Source organism: Hippopotamus amphibius, chromosome 13 (genome assembly GCF_030028045.1).
Source record: "Hippopotamus amphibius kiboko isolate mHipAmp2 chromosome 13, mHipAmp2.hap2, whole genome shotgun sequence".
Lineage (NCBI taxonomy): Eukaryota > Metazoa > Chordata > Mammalia > Artiodactyla > Hippopotamidae > Hippopotamus > Hippopotamus amphibius.
Genome location: NC_080198.1, coordinates 39045450 through 39072269, shown reverse-complemented (window position 1 = coordinate 39072269; position 26820 = coordinate 39045450). Strand labels below are relative to the sequence as shown.

At 39.7% G+C, this 26820-nt stretch overlaps 1 protein-coding gene across 1 annotated transcript; it reads left to right on the top strand.

The window, feature by feature from the left end:
* The first annotated feature begins 13211 nt into the window (after positions 1-13211).
* FBXW12 (F-box and WD repeat domain containing 12) lies at positions 13212-26021 on the top strand. The gene is given in 6 exon segments (XM_057704595.1): positions 13212-13298; positions 23555-23713; positions 24138-24214; positions 25603-25780; positions 25859-25891; positions 25893-26021. Coding segments are annotated over 6 exon segments (663 nt in total).
* The last annotated feature ends 799 nt before the right edge of the window (positions 26022-26820 follow it).

Here is a 26820-nt window from a genome sequence, read left to right as displayed (position 1 = left end):
CACGTGACAGTGCAGGACACATGGTTGACAATCAACCAGTGATAATTGTTAGTCCTCCTGTGGTAGGTACCATATTCTTTATGATCTTGTTAAGAACTGAGGGTTTTTTTGGGGGCGGGGGGTAATAAAGTGGGAGAATGGAATTCATGTATACACACTTACTATACATAAAATTGATAACTAATAAGGACCTACTGTATAGCACAGGGAGTTCTACTAAATACTCTGTAACGGCCTATATGGGAGAAGAATCTAAAAGAGTGGTTATATGTATATGTATAACCGACTCACCTTGCTGTACACATGAGACTAACACAATGTTGTAAAGCACCTATACTCCAATAAAAAATTTTTAAAAATAAACAAAGAGAAACTGGAAAAAAAACAGAGTTTCTGTTCTGCTTTGTTGAAAGACTGTGGGGAGGGGTCATCATTCATTCATTCATTCCCTTTCTCCTTACACCATAACCAGCCATTTTAATGAATTCCTTGTATATCATTTTGTTTACGTGTTTGTGCAAAATATGTGTTTGTTTATTTTTAACTTACATTATGTTGTGTTACTTGTATTATTCTGCCCCTTGCTTTGTCTCTCAGTGCAGTGTTTTGAGATCTACCATGTTGCTAGGTATACATCTGATTTATTCTGAAAGCTGCATAGAACTCTATGCAGCTCTAACCTTCCATGGCTTACCTATTAATTTCTTGACTAGTTTCACCCAGGCTCCTCCCAAACCTGCCACCTGCCACCATGACTAACTGTGATAAATAAGTATGTCACTTTACAAGTATGAGAGAATTTCTTTGTGGTAAATGCTGGACCATCAGATACATATATATTTAATTTCTTACTTTGCCTCAGAAGTGGTAGATTGCTCCTCAGAGTGACCGTAACAGTCTTCCCTGTCACCACAGGTCAGGAGAGTACAGATGTCTTCACCTTATCACCAGCATTGGACATTACCCAGCTTTTTGATATTTACTAGTATAACAGGTGCAAATTGGTATCTCATTGTTATAGTTTGAATTTGTCTGGTTACCCATGAGCTTTTGAACATCCTTCATATGCTAATTAGTCTTTTATCTTTATTATTCTATAAAACGATGGCCTCTGCCTATTTTTCTATTGGTTTGCTGTATATTTTCTTATTGTTTTTTTGCATATACATTCCACATATTAGCTTATTGGTTGTTTTTTGTTTTTGTTTTTACATTTTTGGCTGCGTTGGGTCTTCGTTGCTGTACGCAGGCTTTCTCTAGTTGTAGTGAACAGGGGCTACACTTCATTGCAGTGCATGGTCTTCTCATTGTGGGGGCTTCTCTTATTGTGGAGCATAGGCTCTAGGGTGCACGGGCTTCAGTAGTTGTGGCCCACGGGCTTAGTTGCTCCGAGGCATGTGAGATCTTTCCGGACCAAGGATCGAACTTGTGTCCCCTGCATTGGCAGGTGGATTCTTAACCACTGCACCACCAGGGGAGTCCTAGTTTGTTGTTTTTAAGTGTGGCAAATATCTCCTCTAGTTCTGCACAGCTGTCTTCTAACTTATCCATGGTGTAATTCATTTATCAAAGATCTTCAGTCCAACTGGAATATTGATTGGGAACGAATGAATTTTTAGAAGAGTCTAGAAACTAGCGTAGTCATAGTACTTAAGTTATAATCTAGGAGCATGCTGCTGTCTCTCCATTTATTTGTATATTTTCTCTTTGGAAGTCTTGAGTATTCTTATTCTAAAATAGGTTAATTTCCAGATATGTCATTGTTTTTCTTTCTATTTTGAGTGTATTATTTTTTAATTTTATTTTCCAATTAGGTGTTACTGATGTAAAGACGTTATTGCTTTTATAGGTTGATCATGCATCCAGTAGAATTTCAGAACCCCCTTTAATAGTGTTAATAGTTGGCAATTCATGCCACCCCTAGACTGATGATTATAGTATCTTCATTTTTTTCTTAAGTAGACTAAAGTGCCATCTAGCAAATGGACAAAAATGGAAAGTCTTGAATAAAATAAAAAGCTCACTTCTTGCTCATATAGTGGCCCCTGGGACAGGTGCTTTACATTGGAACGCAACTGTCTTCCAACTAGTGGTGATAGGAATATGATGGGAATAGGATAAGCTTAGGCAAGAAGAGACACCCAATTAGGAGAATTTATGGGCCCGGTTGTATACATCTCATGTATCTTGAAATTTATGACCTCTTCTCCTAATTACACAAACTGAACCAGAGTGATGGTTAGCAGGTGCAGGGAGGCATTCACTGAACTTTAAAGCTCTCACTTTAAATCTCTGTGGTGTTTATCTAAATGTTTGTGAAACTTGTAAGAAGAAATTCTGAATCTTGTGAGATAATTAACTCCTCTTTTTAGGGTATGTAAGACACACATGTAAGACCCCTTCTGGGGTCTCTCCACCCCCTTCTGGTGTCTGTGCCAGAAGCTATTGTACTCTTTCTCTAACTGCTCTCTAATAAACTGTTACTTTTTGCTTAAACCTGAGCAACTAGTTGTTACTGATCCGGAGGAAAAATTCTTTTCTTCCAAAGATCACGAATCTGTTCCCCTAGACGGATCTCATGGACTTCAGTGGTTTAGAGACAGGCTCTGTGATGGTTAATTTAATGTATCAACTTGGCTGGGCCAGAGTGCCTGGATATTTGGTCAAGATATAAGAGGAGAGGATTCAGCAGGATTGTTTGTGAATTAACCTAGGTCAAAAATAATCTGACAGAGGCAGAGATTGTGTGAGGTCTCTTTATAGTTACCCCAAATCATGAATGTGCCCCAAAATCTTTAGGATTTCTCTTTAGTGGAACTAGAGAACATTCAGGTTATAGACCTTCCCTAGTGAGTACTACATATGCTGGTCTGTAAATCAGACAAGTCTTGTGAACTTGTCATTGAGATTGTGTCAGAAGATACTGTCATAAAATTATTACAAAATTATATCTTTTTAATCGGCTTTCCCTTCCACACTCTTCATTTTCTCTTCTAAGATCATTTGTTCTAGTCCCATTGCCATGCCTCATAAAGCTATAATAATCTCTGTGGCATTAGCTGAGTTCTTGCTTGTGCTCTATGACCCCAAAGTCAAAGACACAATATCTAGACCAAGGCTACGCAAAGCCTGGGCTATTCACTCTCAGGATAACCTTTTATGTTCCAGTTAGCGTCTTTTGTCAATATCCCCAAAATTGGGCATGGCAGGGAAGAGAAAGGATGGAATAGATGTTCTTTGCTGCTGAATTATCAGGCCAAAATACATTTCTTCCCTCAGAAAATGGTTTGTTTTTGTTTTTGTTTTGTTTTTTTGAGATGGCTGGGAAATTTTGCACAGGAAATATGTTCAAAAGAAGATGACAAGGAACTAATTAGGTGTAATAATAACATTGTGGTTGCGTAAGGAAATGTCACACCTCTCAGAGTTGCACTCTGAAGTATATAAGAGTGAAATGACATGATGTCTGACTTGTGTTAATACTTCAGCAAAGAAAAAAGAGAAATAAAGGAATACAGGAAAGAAATGTGGCAAACACTTTGCACTATATGATAGACTGTGAGGTTCATTATATTATTGTCTCTAATTTTATGTATGTTTAAAATTTTTCATAACAAATATTTAATGTCTTCTACAACAGTGAGCTCTTAACTCTATCTGGTTTACTCCCAAAAATGAAAAATAAAAGTGATTTTACTTACACATGGTCCATCATGCAGTTTAGTTATGTTAAGCCCTTCGTATCTATAAGAAATTGCATCAATATTTTGAAATGATTATTTTGCTCTATGGTATATCACAAATTATGACTAAATTTTACTTGATAATCTTTAGCTAGGTTTGAGAAGGAAACATTTGGTTAATAGTGCATTCTTATTTAATAAGTATTTAAAAATATCTACCATACATTTATTTGTCACAGAGACTGAATGTATAAAACATATTCAGCCTGAAATCAAATATAGAAAATTCAAAGTAATCTTGAATATTTAAGTACAAATAACAGAGTATTAGGAAATGAATGTGCAGTAAAGTTAAATTATCCATTTGATGAAAGTTAAAGACAATACTACTGACCTTACATAAATAAAAATGGTTACAAAGGAATACTATGAACAGTTGTACATCAACAAATTAAATGACCTAGATGAAATGAACTAATTCCTAGAAATACACAAATTACCTAAACTGACTCAAGAAGAAATAGAAAATCTCAACAGACCTATATCAAGTAAAGAGATTGAATCAGTAATAATAATAATAAAAAAAAAACCTCCTAACAAAGAAAAGGTCAGGACCAAATGTCTTCATTAGTGAATTCTATCAAACATTTAAAGAGTTAATACCAATCTTTTCAAACTCTTTCAAATAGTAGAAGAAGAAACACTTTCTGATTCATTCCGTGAAGCTAGAATTACCATGATAGCAAAGACAGACATCACAAAAAAAGTACAGACTAGATACAGAAATTCTCAACTAAATACTAGCAAACTGAATCCAACAGCATATTAAAAGGACTATACATTATGACCAAGATAGATTTATCCCAAGAATGCAGGGTGGTTCAACCTAAAAATATCAGCCAATGTACTGACATCATATTAATGGGATGAAGGGAAAAAAACACATGCTCATCACAATTCATGTTAAAAAAAGAAAAGAAAAAACAAAACCAACAAACAAACCCCACAGCATTTCAGCATCATTAATCATCAGGGAAATGCAGTTCAAAACCACAATGAGATATCACCTCACACCAGTCAGAATGGCTGTCATCAAAGAGAACCTGAATAACAGATGTTGGCAAGGATGTGGAGAAAAGGGAATACTCGTACACTGTTGGTGAGAATGTAAATTGGTACAGCCACTGTGGGAAACAGTATGGCGGCGGGGGGGGGGGGGCTGGTTCTCAAAAAAACAGAAAATAGAACTACCATATGACCCAGCAATTCCACTCCTGTGTATATAGCAAAAAAACAAAAACACTGCAGCATTATTTACAATTGCCAAGGTATGGAAGCAACCTAAATGTCCATCAACAGATGAATGAAAAATGTACACAAACACACACACACACACACACACACACACACACACACAATGGAATACTACCCAGCCATAAAAAAGAATGAAATTTTACCATTTGCAGCAACATGGATGGACTTAGAGGGCATTATGCTAAGTGAAGTCAGATAGAGAAAGACAAATACTATATGATATCACTTATATGTGGAATCTAAAAAATACAACACACTAGTGAATGAAGCAAAAAAGCACACCCACAGATATAGAGAACAAATTAGTGGTTGCCAGTGGAGATAGGAAAAAAGGGGAGGGACAATGTAGGGATAAGGGGAAAAAAAGGATGATTATGGGATTATATGAAATCATGTGTGTGAAACAAAAACTGTAAAGCACTATAGAATTTAAAGACTCAATAAAAAAATTTATATTTAATTTAAAAAAATGAAAATCTGAAGAAAAAAAAAACCCACAGCATTTGACAAAATCCAACACCCTTTCATAATAAAAATACTCAGAAAACTAGGAATTGAAGGGAAACTCCTCAACATAATAAAGAAGATGTATGAAAAACCTGCAGCTAAAATCATACTCAATAGTAAAAGTTCTAATTAGAGCATTAGGAAAGAAAAAGAAAAATCCAAAATTTTATTTTATTTTCAATTATACCTCAATTAAGCTGAAGAAAAAAAAAAACCCATCCAAAATGCAAAGGAAGAAGTAAAACTATTTCTAGTTAAAGACGACATGGTTCTATGTACAGAAAACCTCAAAGAATTCCTATAAAAATTATTAAAGATAATATATAAATTCAACAATATTTCAGAATACAAGGAAGAACACATGAAAACCAGCTGTGTTTCTATACACCAGCAAAGAACAATCTGAAAATAAAATTAACAAAATAATTGCATTTAAAATAGCATTCAAAAAATAAAGTACCTCAAAATAAATTTAACCCAAGAAATGAAAGGCTTTTACACTGGAAGCTACAAAACATTGCTGAAAGAAATTAAAGAAGACCTAAATAAAGGGAAAGGTCTCTCATGCTCCTGGATTAGAGAACTTAATATTGTTAAAATGTCCATACTACCCAAAGCAATTGACAGATTCAATGTAATCCTTATCAAAATCCCAATGGGATTTTTTTCCAGAAATGGAAAAGACCATCTTCAAATTCATATGGAACTGTAAACAGCCCTGAGTAGCCAAAACCATCTTGAGGGGGAAAAATTTGGAGGACTCAAAATTCCTGATCTCAAAACTTACTACAAAGTTAGAGTAATCAGTGTAATGGTACTGGCATTAGGTTAGACATAGAACAATGGAATAGACTTGAGAATTGAGAAATAAACCCAAACATCTATGACCAACTGATTTTTAACAACAGTGCCAAGACTATTCAATGGTAAAAGAACTGGTGGTGCTGGGACAACTAGATAATTGTATGCAAAAGAATGAAGTTGGACTCCTATCTCACACCATATACAAAAATTAATTTTAAAAAGTGGATCTACAACCTAAATTTAAGAGCTAAAACTATGAAACCCTTAGAAGAAAACATAGGGGTAAATCTTTATCCCCTTGAATTTTACAATGGACTCTTAGGTATGACACTAAAAGCAGAAGCAACAATAGAAAAAAAATTAGATATTGGACTTTATCAAAATTAAAAACTTTGTGCATCAAAGGACATTATCAGGAAAGTAAAAGACAACCTACAGAATGGGAGAATGTATTTGCAAATCATAGTATCTAGTATCCAGAATACATAAAGAATGCTTAAAACCCCAAAATAATTAAAAAAAAAAACCATATAATTTAAAAAATGAGCAAAAGACTTGAATAGACATTTCTCCAAAGAAGGTATACAGATGGCCAATAAGTATATGAAAAGATGCTCAACATTGTTAGTCATTAGGGAAGAGCAATCAAAACTATAAATATGATTTCATACCCACAAGAATGGATATGAAAAAATGTTGGTTGAAGTTGTGGAGAAATTAGAACCTTCATATGTTGCTAGTGAAAATGTAAAATGGTACACTCTCTGTGGAAAACAGTTTGGTGGGTCCTCAAAAATTTACACATATAATTATCATATGACAGCAAATTCCACTCCTATGTATATACACAAAAGCATTGAAACAGGTACTCAAATACTTTTACACAAATGTTCATAGCAGCACTGTTCATAATAGCTAAAAGGTGGAAACAATCCAAATGCCCATCAATGGGTAAGTGGAAAACAAACTGTGGTATGCACATACAATGAAATATTATTCAGCAATAAAAAAGGAAATGAAGTGCAGATACATGCTACAACATGGACGAACATCAAAAATATTTTACTAAGTACAAAAAGCCAGACTAAAAGTTACATATTGTATGATTTTATTTATTTTTTTAAAGCTGTTTTTTTGTTTTATTTATTTTGGCTGTGCCAGGTCTTAGTTGCGGCATGCAGTATCTTTAGTTGTGGCACATGGGATCTTAGTTGAGGCATGCAGCCTTCTTAGTTGTAGCATGCATGTGGAATTGAGTTCCCTGACCAGGGATTGAACCCGGGCTCCCTGCATTGGGAGTATGGTGTCTTACCCACTGGACCACAAGGGAAGTCCCTGTATGATTCCATTTATATGAAATATTCAGATTAGTAAATCCGTAGAAACAGAAAGCAGACTATTGGTTTCCAGGGACTGTGGGGAGGAGGGAATGGGAAGAAACTGCTCAATGGGTATGAGGTTTTATTTTGAGGTAGTAAGACTGTTTTGGAGCTAGATAGATGTGGTGGTTTCATGACCTTGTAAATGTACTAAATGCCACTGATCCGTTCACTTTTAAATAGTTAATTTTCTGTCATGCAAATTTCACCTCAATTTAAAAATATACACCCTTGAGCCCATTCATAGCTGAGACTTTTGTCAAGTTTCTCCACCTTTGTTTTCAGTATCTTCATTCAAAAGTGAACTCTTTGCAGGGACATCAGTGGAAACAGAGAAGTAAGAACCTCTGAAAATTCTCTTCTCCATAAAGGCAAAAAAAAACCACTGGCAAAAATAGAATCAATCTTTTCATAACCTTATGAGGTTAAAAAAAAAAAAGGCTTGCAACAATCCAAGGAGCATTTATTTATGAAAAATGGCTGAATCTCAGTAAGAGTGTTGAAGGAATCGGTAGAGGTAGGCAGGACACCGAGGCTGGCAATACAGGAAGCAATGTTTATTGTACCGGTACAGGCCCAGTGGACTCACATACAAAGACTGACCCCGAAACAAAGAAAAGTTTCCCCTTTTATAAACCAGTTCCCGTGCTTTTTTGGGAGCCTATAGCTATGTTTATCTAGGCAGGGGCAAGGTACAGAGGCCAGAGTGCAGAAGTTAGGTTTTCCCTTATCTCCTTGACTCAGATGTCTGGGCTGTTCATGGCAGGATCTTTGTAAAAGAGGCCATAAGTTACTTATTCCCTGAGGCTTGCGTTCTCTTCTGTTTGCCTCTTCCTTCCCTGCTTTTGTTATTAACCTGCCTCAAGAGTAGTGAGCTTTGTAGGGTTTTAACTTACCCTATTCCCATGTACCACCTCCCCAGATCTGTGATAGTTTTGAAAAATAACAGCCCATAATCACAATGAAAAACAGAAGCCTGGAAGCACCTGGAAGGGACAGAATGGTATTGGAGCTCCTTCAGAGTACCATTATCAAAGAATTGTGATTATATGACCTGTCTGGTGGTTCTCTGGAGGACCCACTCACAGTGCTGCCTTTTTTGACCTGACTCAGAGCTCTCCCAGTGTGAAGAGCCTTTTCCCTGGGGGCAGTGGTTGAAAACAGTCAGAGGCAATTGTTGAGTATCATGGCTGCTGTATGGTGAGTAACAGTAGGGAAACAACAGGCTAACCAAAAGCTTAGAAGTCAAAGGTGAGGATGTAACAGGGAAGAGCCAATTTTGAGCCAATTTGGATCTGTTTCTTTGACTTTAACTTTTGTTTTTCATTGCTTTTGTTATTATAATCATACATAACAGCCTGCTTCAGGGAACCTTGCCCCTCTGCCTGAATGTTAAAGTGGCTTTGTTCTGCTCACAGGGAGACAATTTGACCCTGCCCACCTATGAATGGCTGCAGAAAAGAAGAAATGAACACATCCCCTCCCCAATGCAGGTCCTGAGAGGAGATGTTTTGCAAGATAAATGACCTTTTCACTTAACTTCCTCACCTCCTCCCCCTCTCCATTCTATAAAAGAAACTGGCATCCAGACCCCAATAAGATGGTTTTTTGGGGACCCTAGTCAGCCATCTTCTTGGTTTGCTGGCTTTCTGAATAAAGTTGTTATTCCTTGCTTCAACACCTTGTCTCCTGATTTATTGGCCTGTCATGTGGCAAGCAGAGCAGATTTGGTAACAGGGAGTGAGATGTCTGTAGGCAGTTTTGAAAAGCACCTATATATTCCTGGGACTCTAGAAGGCCATGCACATGTATAGGGCTATGTGCATGCTCAGGAAACACCTGAGAAGGCCTAAAGCTCTCATTGCTGGCTAATCTTTTTTTTTTAAGATTTATTTTATTATTTATTTATTTTTATTTTTGGCTGCATTGTGTTTTCATTGCTACACATGGACTTTCTTTAGTTGCAGTGAGCGGGGTCTACTCTTCATTGCAGCGTGTGGACTTATTGTGGTGGCTTCTCTTGTTGGGCATGAGCTCTAGGCACGTGGGCTTCAATAGTTGCAGCATGCGGGCTCAGTAGTTGTGGCTCTTGGGCTCTAGAGCACAGGCTCAGTCACTGCGGTGCACGGGCTTAGCTGCTCCATGGCATGTGGGATCTTCCTGGCCCAGGGATCGAACTCATGTGCCTTGCACTGGCAGGCAGATTCTAAACAACTGTGCCACCAGGGAAGCCCCTCTGGCTAATCTTGAGGCTCTGTGCAAGCAGGAAGTGAAGGCTGAGGTGTAGTTGTAAACTGCCTGGCTAAGTGTTGAAGGCATTCCTCAACACACATAAAGTTTTTGTTGGCAAAGACTGGAAGATTTATCGGTTCCAGCCATTTAAGAAAATTTCTGTCCAATCATTAGGAGACCATTAAGACAACTGAATAGGACCTAATTAGTGGCCATACATGACCCCCCAAAAAATGCAGGCTTCACAGAATTATTCCAGAAGTCATTAAATTAACAAAGAGCAACAGTAACAAACTTTAGAGGAGAGAATCTGATTTCCAGGGTTGCCATATTATACTATTTAAATTGTCCAGTTTTCAACAAAAAATTGACATATACAAAGAACCAAGAAAATACAGCCCATACACAGAATAAAATGCAGTCAAGGATTGAGGAAGGTCAGATGTTGGGTTTAGAAGACAAAGATTCTTCACCCAGCTCCCTCCTCCTCTTCTTCATCATGTTGCAATGCAAATAAATAGAAGCGATTTTTCTTTTTCCTCTTGAGAGCAAGGAAAACAAAGAGAATGTCCAACAGGCTAGAGGAGAAAGATAACATGGCCTGAAAGAGTTAATTATCCCTTGTTTTACTTTAGCTGTCACTAATCTGTAGTTACTAGATTTTTACATCACCAAGCTAATGCCCTGATACTTAATTCTGTGTGAGTTACATCCTGAATCTCACTTGCTAACCTTATTTACAACTTGGAAGCTGCATTCCATATGACCTTTGTAACAAAATCATTCCTATAGTTTGTTTTGCATTTCAGAAAGGAGGTCCCCAGCTAACAAACCATAGACAAACGGACAATCAACAAACTGCCAGACCCCAGTCACCGAGTGGCCTGATGCCAGCTATGACTGTTTTGAAATATTGCAAAGGAAAAAAAAGAATAATGCAAAGGAACAAGAATGCAAGACCTCCACCAACTTGGTCCTTATCACATACCCCAGACTGGGAGCCCCAAGTATAAAATCTTCCCTGACTCCCAAGGATGGGGGTGGGTCACAGTTCTTGAGGTGCTAGCCTGCTGTGTCTTCCCTTTGCCTGGCAAAGAAAAATAAAACCCTCTCTCTCTTCCTCCAAAATCTCTGTCTCCATATTTCTATTAGGCCTCGGTGTACAGAGTAGCTGTTATTATGGCAACAGAATGAACAAAATGAGAATGCCTTACTTATTCTCAATGTTAATTTAATTCACATTTGTTGTATAAACATAGGAACCCATAGGCTGGAGGCTGGTAGAGTAAAGAACCTTAAGTAATTGCAGAAATGCTAGTCAGAGCGAGGGCGGGGGGAGGAAACATGACAGAGAGATCCTAAGACACAGTCAGTTTGAAATCACCATTCCCATATTACAGAGGATAAGAACATGCAGAAACCTGAAAATCAGTTCTAACATTCAATGTCCTGAACCATTCGAGCTGGAAGGAAGCTTATCACCAAGTTTCAGTCCCATCTGTTATTTGTCCATATATGAATGTATTTGAAGAAAAGTTCAGGATGTATATGTCTAACAAATTCTAACATGAAATTTTTGTTCATATTAAAGGTAGCAATTAGTCAAGATCCTGTTCATTCACTTGAATTAGGTAAACAAAACAACAGAGATTTTAATTTTATAATTAGTAAAATAGTATAGCTCAGGGAAACCAAAAGACATAGGAAGGACTAAAGTTATTAATAAAAGTTACCATAAGGCTCTCTATCTCTCTTTGAAGTTTATTTATGTATTTGACCATGCCTTGCGGTATGCAGGATGTTAGCCCGACCAGGGATCAAACTTGCACCCCTTGCATTGAAAGTGCAGAGTCTTAACCACTGGGCTACCAGATTATTCCCCCCACCACCCCCTTTTTAAAGTTTATTTTCTCTCTCTTTAAACCAGAATTTTTTTCCTTTATGACAGTTTCTGTTTAAACAACATTCTCTTCAAACAAATTTCCTATGAACCTAACTCAGTGGAATGAAAAACATGGTCTTCCCATAGTTGTCAGGTTGTACTTTATGGGCCTGTCAATGTGGAAAGTTTTCCATCCCAAATTCTGAGGAAGAGACACAATTGTCCCTGAAATGCTCAATCTGGTAAAGTTGTCGAAAAAAATTTGTACTTCTGGGAACCACTACTGTGGGTCAAGGCTGGAGATGGCAGTTTAAGGAAAGGGTCATCACAGAGGGACTCCTATAAGAAAAAACTGGGATCAGTTGTCAAGTTCGTGAAAGAAAGTGTCAGGTCAGGGAAAGGCACCCACTGTGAGAGCCTTCTCATGTTGCAGAAATCGGTCCATTGAGAAACCAAGCACCACACGTGGAGGGTTGGAGAACTCAGGTTTATTAAGCCAGCAGTCCCAGAGGAGCTACAGCTCTAAAGTTCTGGGGCCCCAAGCTCAGGGTGAGCTTTACTTTTATAGGGGTCAGTGCACATGGTTACCGGTAGCATTGGTAGATTGGTTACTTGGTTGCGATGGGCTGCCAGTAGTTACAGAGCACAGGAGTTTCCAAACAGAAACTTGCAAGAGCAGGTGCAGAACATTCCATATTTATCAAAACATCTTATGGTTGCATTTGATTGCTAGGTCATCTTGTTTCTTTCTCGGTGCAGCAAGCATATCTTACAAAAGCAGAACAAGCATGAAGTTATTTTTAGCTGAGTGCAAGTTTCTGATTTTCCTCTTCACTCAGAGGAGGCCTGTGCCCTTCACATAGGCCCCTGTGGATCAGTCTGTTTGGGCTGTACTTTCTCCTTCTGCTGGAAAGTTAATGTACAAAGATGGAAACCCAGGGGCTGCATTGGTGCTGGGAGATAGGCCCTGCTGGCTAGAGTCAATGTCCCAAAGTAGATACATAGAGGTGGCAAGCCGATTCCCTACCCTGGTGATTTGGAATTTAAAGAGTGTCACACAGAGACTGAATTAGATGAATGTGAGTGTGTTGAAATTTCCTAGAGAGTCCAGACAAGTTCATCACCACCTAGAGCTGCCTCAGGTCCTGCACTTTCAGCTCACAGTGCAAAAAAGGCATGGTTGAACACATTTAAACAATATACATTAACAGCCAGCGTAGGAAGGGATGTCCTCAGCTGTGTGGATCTGGCCGCAGGAGAGAGGCTGAAATGGAGTGCAGGCTGCAAGTCTGCACACCTGCAGCCTGTTTCTATCAGAGCCATATGGGCTACAGACTTGGGCCAAGGCTTTAAATTGAGAGCAACCTGTAGAGAGGAGAGGAGGCTGAATGTGGGCTTGGGCTGTGTAAGATGGCGGGCCTGTTGCCTGCTGTGTCGTTGTTGAGAAGCTTCTCCCTGGATGCTTTCAGCTTGCTACAGGCCTCCCAAGTGAACAAGGTAAATGCTTGCTGCCCTGTCTGAATTGACCAACCCTGCCTGACATGCTTCCACCTTGTCAGTCCTTATGCAAGACCCCTTTCACCTCTCTCTCAGCCTTGAATCTTGGCTACCCGAGCATCACACCCAAACAGCCTTTCTTCATTCCTTAAATTTACCTTATTCAGACCTGCTCATTCAGGTCTGATATGCCTGTGTGCCTGGGACTCATTTGTTTCTCTTGACCAGTTTGAACACCAATTTGCAGGGTAGCAGAGTGATGTATTGAGTGCTTAGGGTTTAGCATCCTTCGCTTTGAGGGCCTCAATGTTGTTAAATGAAAATGACAAGCTGAAACATGGGAGTTGTTTTGACTAAATGGTCCTGGAGGCTCCCATTTCTAGACCCAGGAAATCCACATTTCTCCCTCTGAACTCTCACAGGAATCCCAAGGGCCTGTATTAGCAGCAGTAGCATCTGATACCCTGTCCCTGTTCCCCAGACTGGGAGGGCTTTGAGAGCTGAGATGGTGGCTGCTTAACTGCATGGGCCTTGCTCCCAGATAAAATGATAGCAGAGGAGAAGCCAACATTCAGGTACCAATTGCTTGCTTATCTCTTCCTTTCTCTCCCTTAGTGAGATAGGCTGAAGACTCTGTGCTGCAGTGCTGCAGTGCTTGCACCTGGAGAAACCTCTCTTTGAACGACAAAATACAAAGAAATGATAAGGAACTAAAAATAACCACATGCCTGTGCAGTTGGGGTAAATTCTGGATGAAAGATACAAAAAGACCAAACCACCACCCCCCCCCCCCCCCCCCCCGCCACTTCCAAAGAGCTGGGTGCAAAAACAGGGTGCTGGGAGCAAAAGCAGGGTACTGCGCATGCCCCTTGTACTCCAGCTAAGAGGTGGGCACACCACCTAAGCTACCCCTCCAGCCCAACCCCTGGACACACCCCTACCCTCACCACATATAAGGAACAAGCTCACCCTCCCCCCCCAGCAAGTGAGAAAGCAAGGGAGCCTGTCGTTTGTTCTCCCTCCCCCCTGCTGCAGCAGAGGCCCCCATAAAGTCTTGCCAGAATTGCTTGTCTGGGCTCTAGTCAATTCCTATTGATTGGAGAAGGCCAAGCACCCTGGTCAGTATCATTCGTACTGGAACAAGGTTGCCAAGATTCATCAGCTGTGGAGGGAAGCAAGGGAAGCGGGTGGGGGGAGGTGGGATGGCAGGTGTCTCCAGGGCGAGGAGGTCTGGTTATGGCCTAGGCCTGTGTGTGACTGTTATGAGAGACACGTGTGAAGGTTAGAGGGTAAAGTGTTCACGGGTACAGGTGGTGCCGAGGAGGTGAAATGCCCAGTTGTGACCCTGTTTCCAGAGACCTGTGTCTGAGGAAATGGAGCTTTTGCGTCTTCTCCCATCAGTGCCTGGGCGCACAGGCATGGAAGCAGCACTTCCTCAAACAAAGTAGAAGGCTGGCATTGGCACAGCCAGGGAACTGTGTCTACAAAGAAGCAACTGGGAACCTCGGTGTGGGCGGAGGGTACCCTAGAGGAACATGATAAATGTGTTGCTGTGAGAAATCCACTGTTTATTTTTCCTGTGTGCTCATTCAGTGAAGACAAAGGGAATTAAAACTTAATGGGGGGCTTCCTAGGTGGCACAGTGGTTAAGAATTCGCCTGCCAATGCAGAGGACACAGGTTCGATCCCTGCTCCAGGAAGATCCCACATGCCGCGGAGCAACTAAGCCCGTGCATGCAAAAAAAAAAAAATTTAATGGGATGGGTTGCTCTGATGGCTGTCAGTGGTCCCCCTGCTTCCTCCCTTGTCCTCTGTGATCCAAGCTGCATGGAGGAACTGGTGATCTTTTCACAACATAAAGTCAGGACCTGTTACCCCCTTTTTTCAAAGCCTCTCAGACCTCCTAGAATAAAAATTCAGAACAAAAAAGGAACAAATAACAGAGGTTCTACAGCTTGCTTTATTCCTGATACCTCTTTTAAAACTCAGAACAGTTCTCTGATGGAGTGATTTTTATCCCCATTTTATATCTGTGGGCACTGATATTAAAGAAAAAAAAAAAACAGCAAGTTGGCCAATATCTCCCAAGAGGCCAATCTACAACAGGAACTCATGTTTGCATGACCCTGAAGCCCAGTTTCTATCCGCTTCTCCATAAGTGTTAACCAAACCCTCCTAAGACAGTGCAGGAAAACTTAAAATTATCTTACCAGAATTCTCTTCATTTGATTGGATCACCCCTCAAATATCTGGTGGTCAAGTATTGTCTGTGTTTTTTTTTTCTAGGAATTTTAGGATTTATGGCCTATCTTTCAGGATGTGGCCACACAAGGGGTGGAGAAGTCTGTCATTTGTATGGTGTCTTCAACGTGCATGCGTTATGCCTGGGATGTTCAGGAGGTGAGTCTGGTGGATGAAAAGCACAGTTATTGCTTATATGTGTCCATCCTATTAAGCACAGGAAATGAGTGCTCAGGGGAAAATGATACTCAGAATTGGTAGCAGAAACAAGGTTTCAAATCAGGTGTTCTAATTGGTAATCTGTGACCTTTTCATTTAGACTATAGACACAGAATTCACTTTTTAATGTGTATTTCTATATATAAGCTTATTCAAGACTTATTTTCTATTGGTAACGTGAAATGACTTTGTAAAATAAACAATCTTTAGTCATTGAGCATCTTCTTTACCTATTCTACTGCCTCTCTGTCAACTATTGGCATTTATTGTGTTGGCTTTTCCAGAAAGTGGTCTCTAACTCAGATCACTTCCAAGGTGCACAAAGGTCTAATAGCAGGACAAGCAAATGTAGTGCAAGAAATACTGAATATGGAGTTGAAAAACTCCAAAGTAGTTCACAAACTGTTGTATTTTCTTGGCTTTCCCTCTTTGGATTGCTCTCTCCTCTGCATAAAAATTAGATAATGACCTTCTAACACAGGGTCTTATGAACTATGATAAATATTCTTTTATGAAAATAAGAGGTGGCAGAGAAATGATGAAATAAAAGTCTAGTAGAGTACTCCAACTTATACAATGTTGTATGTCAATTACATCTAAATAAAGCCGGGGGAAAAAAACTAGAAGTGTACTCTGTTGGATAACTTTCCTAGAGGAAATTAGTCACCACATCTCTGAGGACATTCAAGAAGCCCAATGGACAGGTCCACATAACAAAGACCTTATGTCTCCTGCCGACAGTCAACACCAACTTGCAGTCATATGAGTGAGCCATCTTGGAAGCCTATCCTCCAGCCCCAGGCAAACTTCAGATTATTGTATCTCCAGCCAACATCTTGCTGCAACCTGATGAGACACCCTAAATCAGCCACTCAGGTAGTCCACTCTTTAAAGTTTTGACCAATAGAAGCTGTGTGAGTTAAGCTGTGTTTGTTGCTTTAAGCTGCTATGTAATTTCTTGTGCAGCAATAGATAACAAATAGAGTTTTTAATACCTGGAATTGGGCTGCTTCCATAACAAAAACCTAAAATAGGAAATAATTTTTGGAACCAAATGATGCTAAAATCTAAGAAATGGACTCAAAACAAGATCAATCCAGGGTAATGTCAGTAAACCATACTATAACGTTGAAGCCAAAGGAGGTGGCTGCAGAATTCTTTGTGAGACCATGGAAAGATCTAAGGAGGTGCCTCAGAACTGTTCAATCAAGCAGTAATACTTTTAAGAAGTTTAAGGCATTGTTCTTGGCACCCCCAGTAGAAGCCCAAGGTATCAAAAAATTTTTTTTATAAATTTTCACTTGCAAGTTTATTCCATTCAGGAGTTTATCATAAAGTACATGACAGGGTTGCCAAGCTAAACAAAGACTCAATAGGGAAAGTGTTATTTTTTTTTCTGTCTTTTTTTATTTTTGGCTGTGTTGGGTCTTCGATGCTGTGCGCCCACGAGCTTTCTCTAGTTGTGGAGAACAGGGGCCATTCTTCACTGCTGTGTGCAGGCTTCTCATTGCAGTGGCTTCTCTTGTTGCAGAGCACGGGCTGTAGGTGTGGGGGCTTCAGTAGTTGTGGCACTTGGGCTCAGAAGTTGTGGCTCAAGGGCTCTAGAGCGCAAGCTTAGTACATGGGGAGCACAGGCTTTCTTGCTGCATGGCAAGTGAGAGCCTCCTGGACCAGGGCTCGAACCCGTGTCCCCTGCATTGGCAAGCAGACTCCCAACCATTGTGACACCAGGAAAACCCAAATGTGTTATTTCTTAAGTCTTCATATCCGCTGTGGATGTGTTTTGAATCACTTTTATGTAGGCCCTTGATTAAAAACACCACAAAACAGATTGTACCATCTATCCCAGGAGTTTTTTTTTCTTTTCTTTTTTTACAAATACATGTATCTATTTTTCAAATTCTTTTCCCATGTAAGTTGTTAAATAATATTGAGCAGAATTCCCTGTGCTATACAGTAGGTTGGTTATCCATTTTAAATATAGCAGTGTGGAGATGTAAATCCCAATAATCCCTATCCCTCCCTTACACTCTTAATGCCAGTAACCATAAATTTGTTCTCTAAGTCTGTGAGTCTGTTTCTCCTTTGTAAATGTTAGTTTTATCATTTAAAAAATTTTTTTAAAATTTATTTTTATTTTTGGCTGCGTCAGGTCTTAGTTGCAGCATGTGAGATCTTTTGTTGTGGCACACGGGTTTCTCTCTAGTTGTGTGCAGGTTTTCTCTTCTCTAGTTGTGGCATATGGGCTCCAGGGTACATGGGCTCAGTAGTTGTGGCGCATGGGCTTAGTTACCTGCAGCATGTGGGATCTTAGTTCCATGACCAGGGATCAAACCTTCATCCCCTGCATTGCAGGATGGATTCTTTATCACTGGACCACCAGGGAAGTCCCTGTATCCCTTTTTTTTATATTCCGTGTATGAGTGACATCATACGAGATTTGTCTTTCTCTGTCTGACTGACTTCACTCAGTATGACAATCTCTAGGTCTGTCCATGTTGCTGCAAATGGCATTATTTCATTCTTTCTAGTGGCTGAGTAATATTCCATTGTATATAAGTACCACATCTTTATCCATTCATCTTTTGGTGGACATTTAGGTTGCTTCCATGTCTTGGCTATTGTAAACAGTGCTGCAACGAACATTGGGTACATGTATCTTTTCAAATTATGGTTTTCTCCAGATATATGCCCAGGAGCAGGATTGCTGGATCAATTTACTTTCCCACCAACAGTGTAGGAGGGTTCCCTTCTCTGCACATCCTCTCCAGCATTTATTGGTAGATTTTTTGGTGATAGCCATTCTGACTGGTGTGAGGTTATATCTCACTGTAGTTTTGATTTGCATTTCTCTAATAATTAGTGGTGTTGAACATCTTTTCATGTGTCTCTTGGCCATCTGTATGTCTTTTTGGAAAAATGTCTATTTAGTTCTTCTGCCCATTTTTGGATTGGGTTGTTTGTTTTTATGATATTAAGCCATATGAGCTGTTTGTAAATTTTGGAGACTAATCCCTTGTCAGTCACATCATTTGCAAATTTTTTCCCCATTCTTTGGGTTTATTTTCATTTTGTTTATGGTTTCCTTTGCTCTGCAAAAGCTTTAGAATTTAATTAGGTCCCATTTGTTTATTTTTGTTTTTATTTCCATTATTCTGGGAGATGGATCCAAAAAGATATTTTACTATGACTTATGTCAGAGAGTGTTCCACCTATGTTTTCCTCTAAGAGTTTTAGAGTATCTGGCCTTACCTTTAGGTCTTTAATCCATTTTGAGTTTATTTTTGTGTATGGTATTATGTGTTCTAATTTCATTTTTTTACATATAGGTGTCCAGTTTTCCCAGCACCATTTATTAAAGAGACTGTCTTTTCCCCATTGTATAATCTTGCCCCCTTTGTCAGATTAATTGACCATAGGTGCATGCATTTATTTCTGGAACTTCTGTCCTGTTCCATTGATCTATATTTCTGTTTTTGTGCAAGTACCATACTGTCTTGATGATGATAGCTTTGTAGTATAGTCTGAAGTCAGGGAGCATGATTCCTCGAGGTCAGTTTTTCTTTCTCAAGATTGCTTTGGCTATTTGGGATCTTCTTTGTCTCCCTACAAATTTTAAGATTTTTTTGTTCTAGTTCTGTGAAAAATGCCATTGGTAATTTGATAGAGATTGCATTGAATCTGTAGATGGCCTTGGGTTGTATAGTCATTTTGACAATATTGATTCTTCCAATCCAAGAACATGGTATATCTTTCCATCTGTTTGTGTTGTCTTTGATTTCTTTCATCAGCATCTTATAGTTTTCAGAGTACAGGTCTTTTGTCTCCTTAGGTGGATTTGTTCCTAGGTTTTTATTCTTTTTGATGTGATGTAAATGGGATTGTTTCTCTCATTTCTCTTTCTGATCTTTGGTTGTTAGTGTACAGAAATGCAACAGATGTCTGTGTATTGATTTTGTAACTGGAAAGTTCACCAAATTTGTTGATGAGCTCTAGGTATCACAGGATTTATCTCAAAAACTTGTGGATGTGGCTCTTGTCTAATGACATACAAAAACTTTGGAGACCCACAAAGTTTTTAAGGGAATTAAGTTGTCAGAAATACTGCCAGCTTGGATTTAAAGGGGTTCAGACATCAGAAAAGGAAAAGAGATCTTTGAATCCCAATTTTACAGGCAATAAGCAGACTTCAAAAACTACTCAGCTGCAAAATTGGGATACCATATATTGAAAAGGAAAGATGACTCAGAAGACAGAGCCGAGAGTCATGAAGAATCTTTTCCAGGCTTTGACTCCTAATCTATATAATGCCAGCATGTTCTCTATTGGATTTCAAATTTTCTGTGTAGCAGTGATTCCTTGGTGTTTCCAACCACCCCAAACCACCTAATTTTTCCATTTTCCCCCTTTTGAATGAGAGTATGTATAATGTTATCCTATGCCTGCCCTACCTTTGTATTGAGGATGTAGAGAAGAAAAAATTTGTATACTTAGTTCTAAGATTTCTCACATCAAGATGAACTCAATGTAAAGAGCCTCATCTAGATCTAATTAAACATGATCCTAGATTTTTAATGATGTTGTAATGGTATGAGATACTTGGGGGCATTGGGAGATAGTGTATTTTGAATGTGGGAGAGAGGTAAATCATTAGGGGATACAGGGTGTTCTGTGTCAGTCAGGCTTTAAGGTGGCCCTTAATATTCTTTGTCCCATAGTATTCATGATATTATGTAGTCCACTCCAGCACTGAGTAGTGCTGACTTTTGTAATGAATATGATATTGTAGAAATGATGGTGCATAACTTCTGAAGCTAAATCATAAAACACTCCTTCTCAAGTCATTGGCTCTTAGAAAGCCAGCCAGAATGTTAGGACACTTGAGAAGCCCTACAAATAGGATTGTGTGGTGAAGTGCTGAGGACTCCTGCAGTAGCTAATACCAATTTGCCAGCCTTATGAGTGAACCATCTTGAAAGTAGAACTTGGCTTCAGCCTCACATGAGATTCAGAGCCAGAAGAACTACCTAGCCAAGCTGCACCTGAATTTCTAACTGCCAGAAACTGAGATAAAAAAGCTTGTTGTTGTTTTAAGCCACACAATTTTGGAATGATTTATTATACAACAATAGATAACACTACACAGGCAAACTGTTATTAGCATTAGGAATCAAAACAGTGACTGCATTGGGGAAGGTTGGGGAAGTTAGTAAATAAAGCAAGAACAAGAGGGCTTAGAAGTAGTTACATTGATCACCTTGTAATAATTTATTAAACTTTGTTCTTTTCTCTTCTATGATATACTTCACAATTTTTAAAAGGCTAAAGAAAAGTCTAGAAGGGAAACTTCTGTCTTGATTGCAATGTACCAGGTTGTTGCTAGAATAACAATAATCATGATAGTTGATGCCTTTGAACTCTTATAGTGTACCAGACAGAATTCTAAGTGTGTCTTGTGTGTTGTGAAATGTAACACAACAGCTCTGTAAGAAGCTGCAGGGGTAAGCTGGGGACTATCACATTGTTAGTAAGAGGCAGAACTGATTTGAGCCCAGGCAGTCTGATGGTTCTTTGTGCTGATCATGTAGTGAGTTCCTGCTTTGGAGTATATTGCATAGTTCCTTTTCCATGTTCACTACCTCTCAAATAATTGAGATGTTGAGAAGAACTGTCTCCTTTTTTTCCCAGAAGCAAGAAATGGATCTGATTTGGAAGAGACTTCCAAATAAACACTGGCACATACTACCCAAAGCAACCTACAGATTTAATGTGATCCCTATCAAAGTACCCATGACATTTTCCACAAAACTAGAACAAATAATCCTAAAATTCATATGGAACCATAAAAGGTCCAGAATTGCCAAAGCAATCCTGAAGAAAAAGAACAAAGCAGGAGACATAACCCTTTCAGACTTCAGACAATATTACAGAGCTACAGTAATCAAAACAGCATGATATTAGCACAAAAACAGATATGTGGATCAATGGAACAGAATAGAGAGCCCAGAAGTAAACCACACACTTATGGTCAATTAATCTTCAACAAAGGAGGCAAGAATACACAATGGGAAAAAGACAGTCTCTTCAGCAAGTGTTGTTGGAAAAGTTGGACAGCCACATGTAAGTCAGTGAAGTTAGAATACATCCTCTCACATACACAAAAATAAACTCAAAATGGCTTAAAGACTTAAGATGTGACACCATAGAACTCATAGAAGAGATCATAGGCAAAACATTCTCTGACATAAATTGTACCAATGTTTTCTTAGGTCAATCTCACAAGCCAAGAGAAATAAAAACAAAAATAAACAAATGCGACCTAATCAAACTTACAAGCTTTTGCACAGCAAAGGAAAACATAAACAAAATGAAAAGACAACCCACAGAATGGGAGAAAATATTTGCGAATGATGAGACTGACAATGGATAAATTTCCAAACTATACAGCCCACTCATTCAACTCAACAACAAAAAAATAACCCAATCCAAAAATGGGCAGAAGGCCTAAATAGACATTTCTCCAAAGAATACATACAGATGGCCAATAGGTGCATGAAAGATGCTCAACATCATTGATTATTAGAGAAGTGCAAATCAAAACTACAATGAGATATCACCTCACACCAGTGGGAATGGCTATCATCAAAAAACCCAGACAACAAATGCTGGAGAGGGTGCAGAGAGAAGGGAATTCTCCTACAATGTCAGTGGGAAAGTAAACTGGTGGAGAACGGTATGGAGATTCCTTAAAAAACTAAAAATTGAGCTGCCGTAAGATCCTGTAATCCCACTCCCGGACATATATCCAGAGAAAAATATGGTCCAAAGGGATATATGCACCCCAATGTTCATTGCAGCACTATTTACAATAGCCATGACATAGAACCAACCTAAATGTCCATTGACAGAGGAATGGATAAAGAAGATGTGGTACATATATACAATGGAATATTACTCAGCCATAAAAAGGAATGAAATTGTGCCATTTGCATAGACGTGGATAGACCTAGAGACTGTCATACAGAGTGAAATAAGTCAGAAAAAAAATGTCTAATACTGCTTATATGTGGTATCTAGGAAAATGATACAAATGAACTTATTTGCAAAGCAGAAATAGAGGCAAAGATGTAGAGAACAAACTTATGGATACCAAGCAGGGAAGGGGGGGTGGGATGAACTGGGAAATTTGAATTGACATATACACACTACTATGTATAAAATAGATAACTAATGAGAACCTACAGAATAGTATAGGGAACTCTACTCAATGTTCTGTGGTAGCCTAAATGGGAAGGAAATCCAAAAAAGAGGAGAGTTGTTCCTATCACATACCTTGGGAGTCACAATATACCAATGAACGTTGGCCATGCAAACCTGCGTACCAACTTGGCCTTTGATCTGTTTCAAGTACATTTCCTCAGTGATTCTTCTAAAAATTTTTTTTCTGAATTATTTCATACCTATATCTCTTCTTTCAAGTGTATATTATTGTATGGTACATGAACTTGGACAAGGACTATGTGTGGATAAGGCGATATGGTTTTGGGGAGAAAAAAAAGAGTAGTGTTGATGTACCAGTGAGTAATTATCCTTGAGAAGAGTGCTTTGGCACTTAGAAAGTTTTATTTCTTGAGATTATCCCAACAACTTTGTGAGGCAGGCTGGTCAGAGGTTTTAATCTCCCCTATGTGATTAAAGAAATGGGGGCATATCTTACAGCTGACAGTATGGCCTCCTATGTACTTCAGGGTTTCATGTCTCTTTCTATTGACATGATAATGGTGCTTTGGTTTCAGGTAGGCAGTTGTGAAGGTGACATCTACACGTGGACAGTGCCTGAGTTAAGGAAAGTTTCTAAACTAAATGCATTTAAATGTAGCGTTGATCTGCTACACTGCTCTTCTGACAAGAAATGGACCTTTGCATCTGGGACACATGACCATATCTTGCCAAAGGTAGGTACTGCTCTACTAACTTCAGAGGAGAGCGTCAAGCATTAGGAAGGTGAGGTTAGGCAGTATTAGAAAAGCTGCTGCAGAACTTCGTGAGGACCAGATATACTGCTCCCTCCTCTCAAAGGCCATATCACATGTTGAATCCATTCCTATAGTCAAGAAACAATGTTCTTTGAAGCAATAATATCCAGTTGCAAAGACAAACATTTATTAATAAAAATGTGCTCATTAAGCCTTGATCAGCCAAAGGGATGGAGAAGGGTGAAAGAGATCAAGAACTAAGAATCTTCAGTAACCTTATTCACTTTTGCTTTCCTTACTTTACTTTTTAACTACCTTGGCTGCAAAGTACAAAGCAGTCCAGAAGTAAATAAACATGCATCAGCCTCTGAACGTCACTCTGAGAACGTCTTTGGCCTTTCAGCAGGCTGTCTTGAGCGTGGCACATGTGGACTGGGCACATGAGAATAGCGAGCTACGAGAGGGGGCAGCACAGGCAAAGCAGGCCTTGACTAGTTCTCATAGATTTTCCCTTCTATTTAGCCAACCACAACTTGATCAGGGGTCCAAACTGGCCAGAAGAGAAGCTTCAGAGACTCTGCTCTATGTGTGTCCATGACAGGCAGGATAGGAAAACAGTTACCAAGTGACAAGCAGTGACCACTCAATGCTTCCTGAGATTCAGAATAAAGCTTCGCTACAAGATGAGACTTTTGAAGGAGGCTGTTGTTGAATCACTCCTGTACTGAGATGCTGTAACTTCCCCCTTCATCTCTCCATAGGTATTTTTCAGGCCCGATCATCTCTCCATAGGTATTTTTCACAGAGTGCTTACTGAGATGTCAGAAGGCAAAATCTCCTGTCTCTCTCCCATTTCATCATGCTGCAGAGCCTGCTGGGTCCCAAGGAAGACGGAAAGGGTAACATTGATATTTCAAAAAGATAGGATCTGCTAACTTTGCTCTAACAACTGAGAGAACTGGGGGCAAGATGGTCATCCAAGGTAGGCTGTGCCACGTGAGAAATGCTGGTTTCTCCTCCCCATCACGTGTGCTATCATTTTTACCTATAAATGTGGAGAAATAGGCCTGTCTGTGTAAAGGGGGCGGGGGATTTCTTGAGCTGGAGGCTGGCTCCTGCCCGTTTGACTGTAATGCCCATGATCCTGAGCTCTACTCTCCACCCAGCTCTCTCTCTCGAGCAGACAGGTTTGGATTCCCATCCTGCTTTAGGGCCTGGATTCCCATGCCCCTTCCCTCAAAGCCTGAGCTAAAAATTCAGCCCTTGGCAGGAGGTGCAAGGTGGCCCAGCACACCCCCAGGGTAGCACCCTGCCTCTCACCGCACACAGACACTCTGCTAGGACTCCCATGGAAACCGCGGCTCTGGGACTCACAGGAAGGGCACCCAGAAGCAGACTTCCATCTCACTTTGCCCCCCACGTCACACGTGAGTGCAGAAAGCTGCCCACGTCCACAATGCTAGTTCCAAAAGGGGCCAGGGAAATGCAGCTTTGATTTCTCACACACGCAGAGTGTGCGGTAGAAGAGGGGCCTCATCAGACGACGGCCAGAGTAGATGGCGAGGGGCCAGTCTACGGAACCCAGCAGAGTCCTCCCTCTGGCTACTCAACGTCTATGCCTAGCTTTTTTTAAAAAATAAATTCATTAAAAAAAAAAATTACAGCGCTGTGTTCCTGTGTCAGAGCACCTATCACCATGGTCAGTGACACGTATTTGTCAGGCACTGGCCTACCTTTCCTATTCCTTACTGAGCTGAAGTCCCAAGGAAGCAGGAAATATGTTTTTTCATTCAGTGTAAGGATATTGTTCTGACTAAATAATCCAAAGTGTGCTTGCACGTGTGTGCGTGTATTCTGCATGAAAACAGCTCATTAGTTGCAAGTTTCCTGTTGCCAGTTCATATGGAGGGACCTATCGGGATGGGAGTCAGTGATGGAAACAGGATTGTCTCTCAGAGGGGGCCACACCTGCTCCTCTTCACCGTCGATGGCCTCCTGCTGCAACGATTTGAGCACCACGAGAGGATCATTGGCAAATTAAGGGTGGTACATGGGATCCTTCTCCTTCCACTTCGCATTGCTTTGACTTTGGCTCGGGGCCACTCACCCCAGTATACTTTCAAGGATTCTCTCCATGCCCATACCACATCCATGGATGACTCTGCAGGTGTATGCATGGGAAGAGGGAGGCCATTATTCATACCTCAAGAGCTGTCATTGGAACACACAAAGAGTGATGAAACATCGAGCTGGTAAGCCCTGCATTGTGACTTTAAAATTTCCCTAAAGGTTTAAAACTTCTACATATAAAAATTAATGAAGGCATAATATGCATTTTTTAAAGATTCTTTGAGTAGATATAGATATACATATCTATCTATCTATATATACTTCTGCCGGAAAAGAGAATTGGAGTATGTCCGAGACATTGCAAGAGATTTGGAAAGGCATTCCAAAATGGCTCTAAATTTCTATTCCCAGAAAGAGTATATGGAAATTTACATGCTTATCATCCTCTATTTACTTGCAAGAATTATACCTTTTCTGAGCTCACTAATCATCAAGTTTGCTTCTTTAGTGAGATGACTTTATTTGCAATTTACTTGTTTTTTACCCTATGTTTGCTTGCCTTCATCTGCATTGTTTCTTAAGAATAAAATACTGTACATATGGACTTATTTTTATATACTATGCCAATATTTTATTCCACATTGTGGCCTGGCCTTATAATTTTATTTTTGTCAATATCTAAAAAAACGTACATACATGTAATTTTTTTTGTTTTCAGTTTCAAGTCAGTGCACTGCTTCAGGCAGCTGACTGCACCACAGGTCACGGAGGCCTGATGGCGATCTGCAAAGCTCTGCTTTTTTTTTTTTTCCCTCGATGTAGATATTTTCATTGTGTTTTTCCTCCTATAAAGTTTCCTCTTCCTCGTGCAGCGATGATTTCCAATATCGTGTTTGCTTTCAACGCACAGCAAGTTGATCCAGTTACTCCCCTACATATGCGGGTAGTTTTGTGGAGTCTTTTCGCATATATAGAGGTTGTTCCAGAGGGTTGAATGGGGCCGCTGAGCTCTAGAA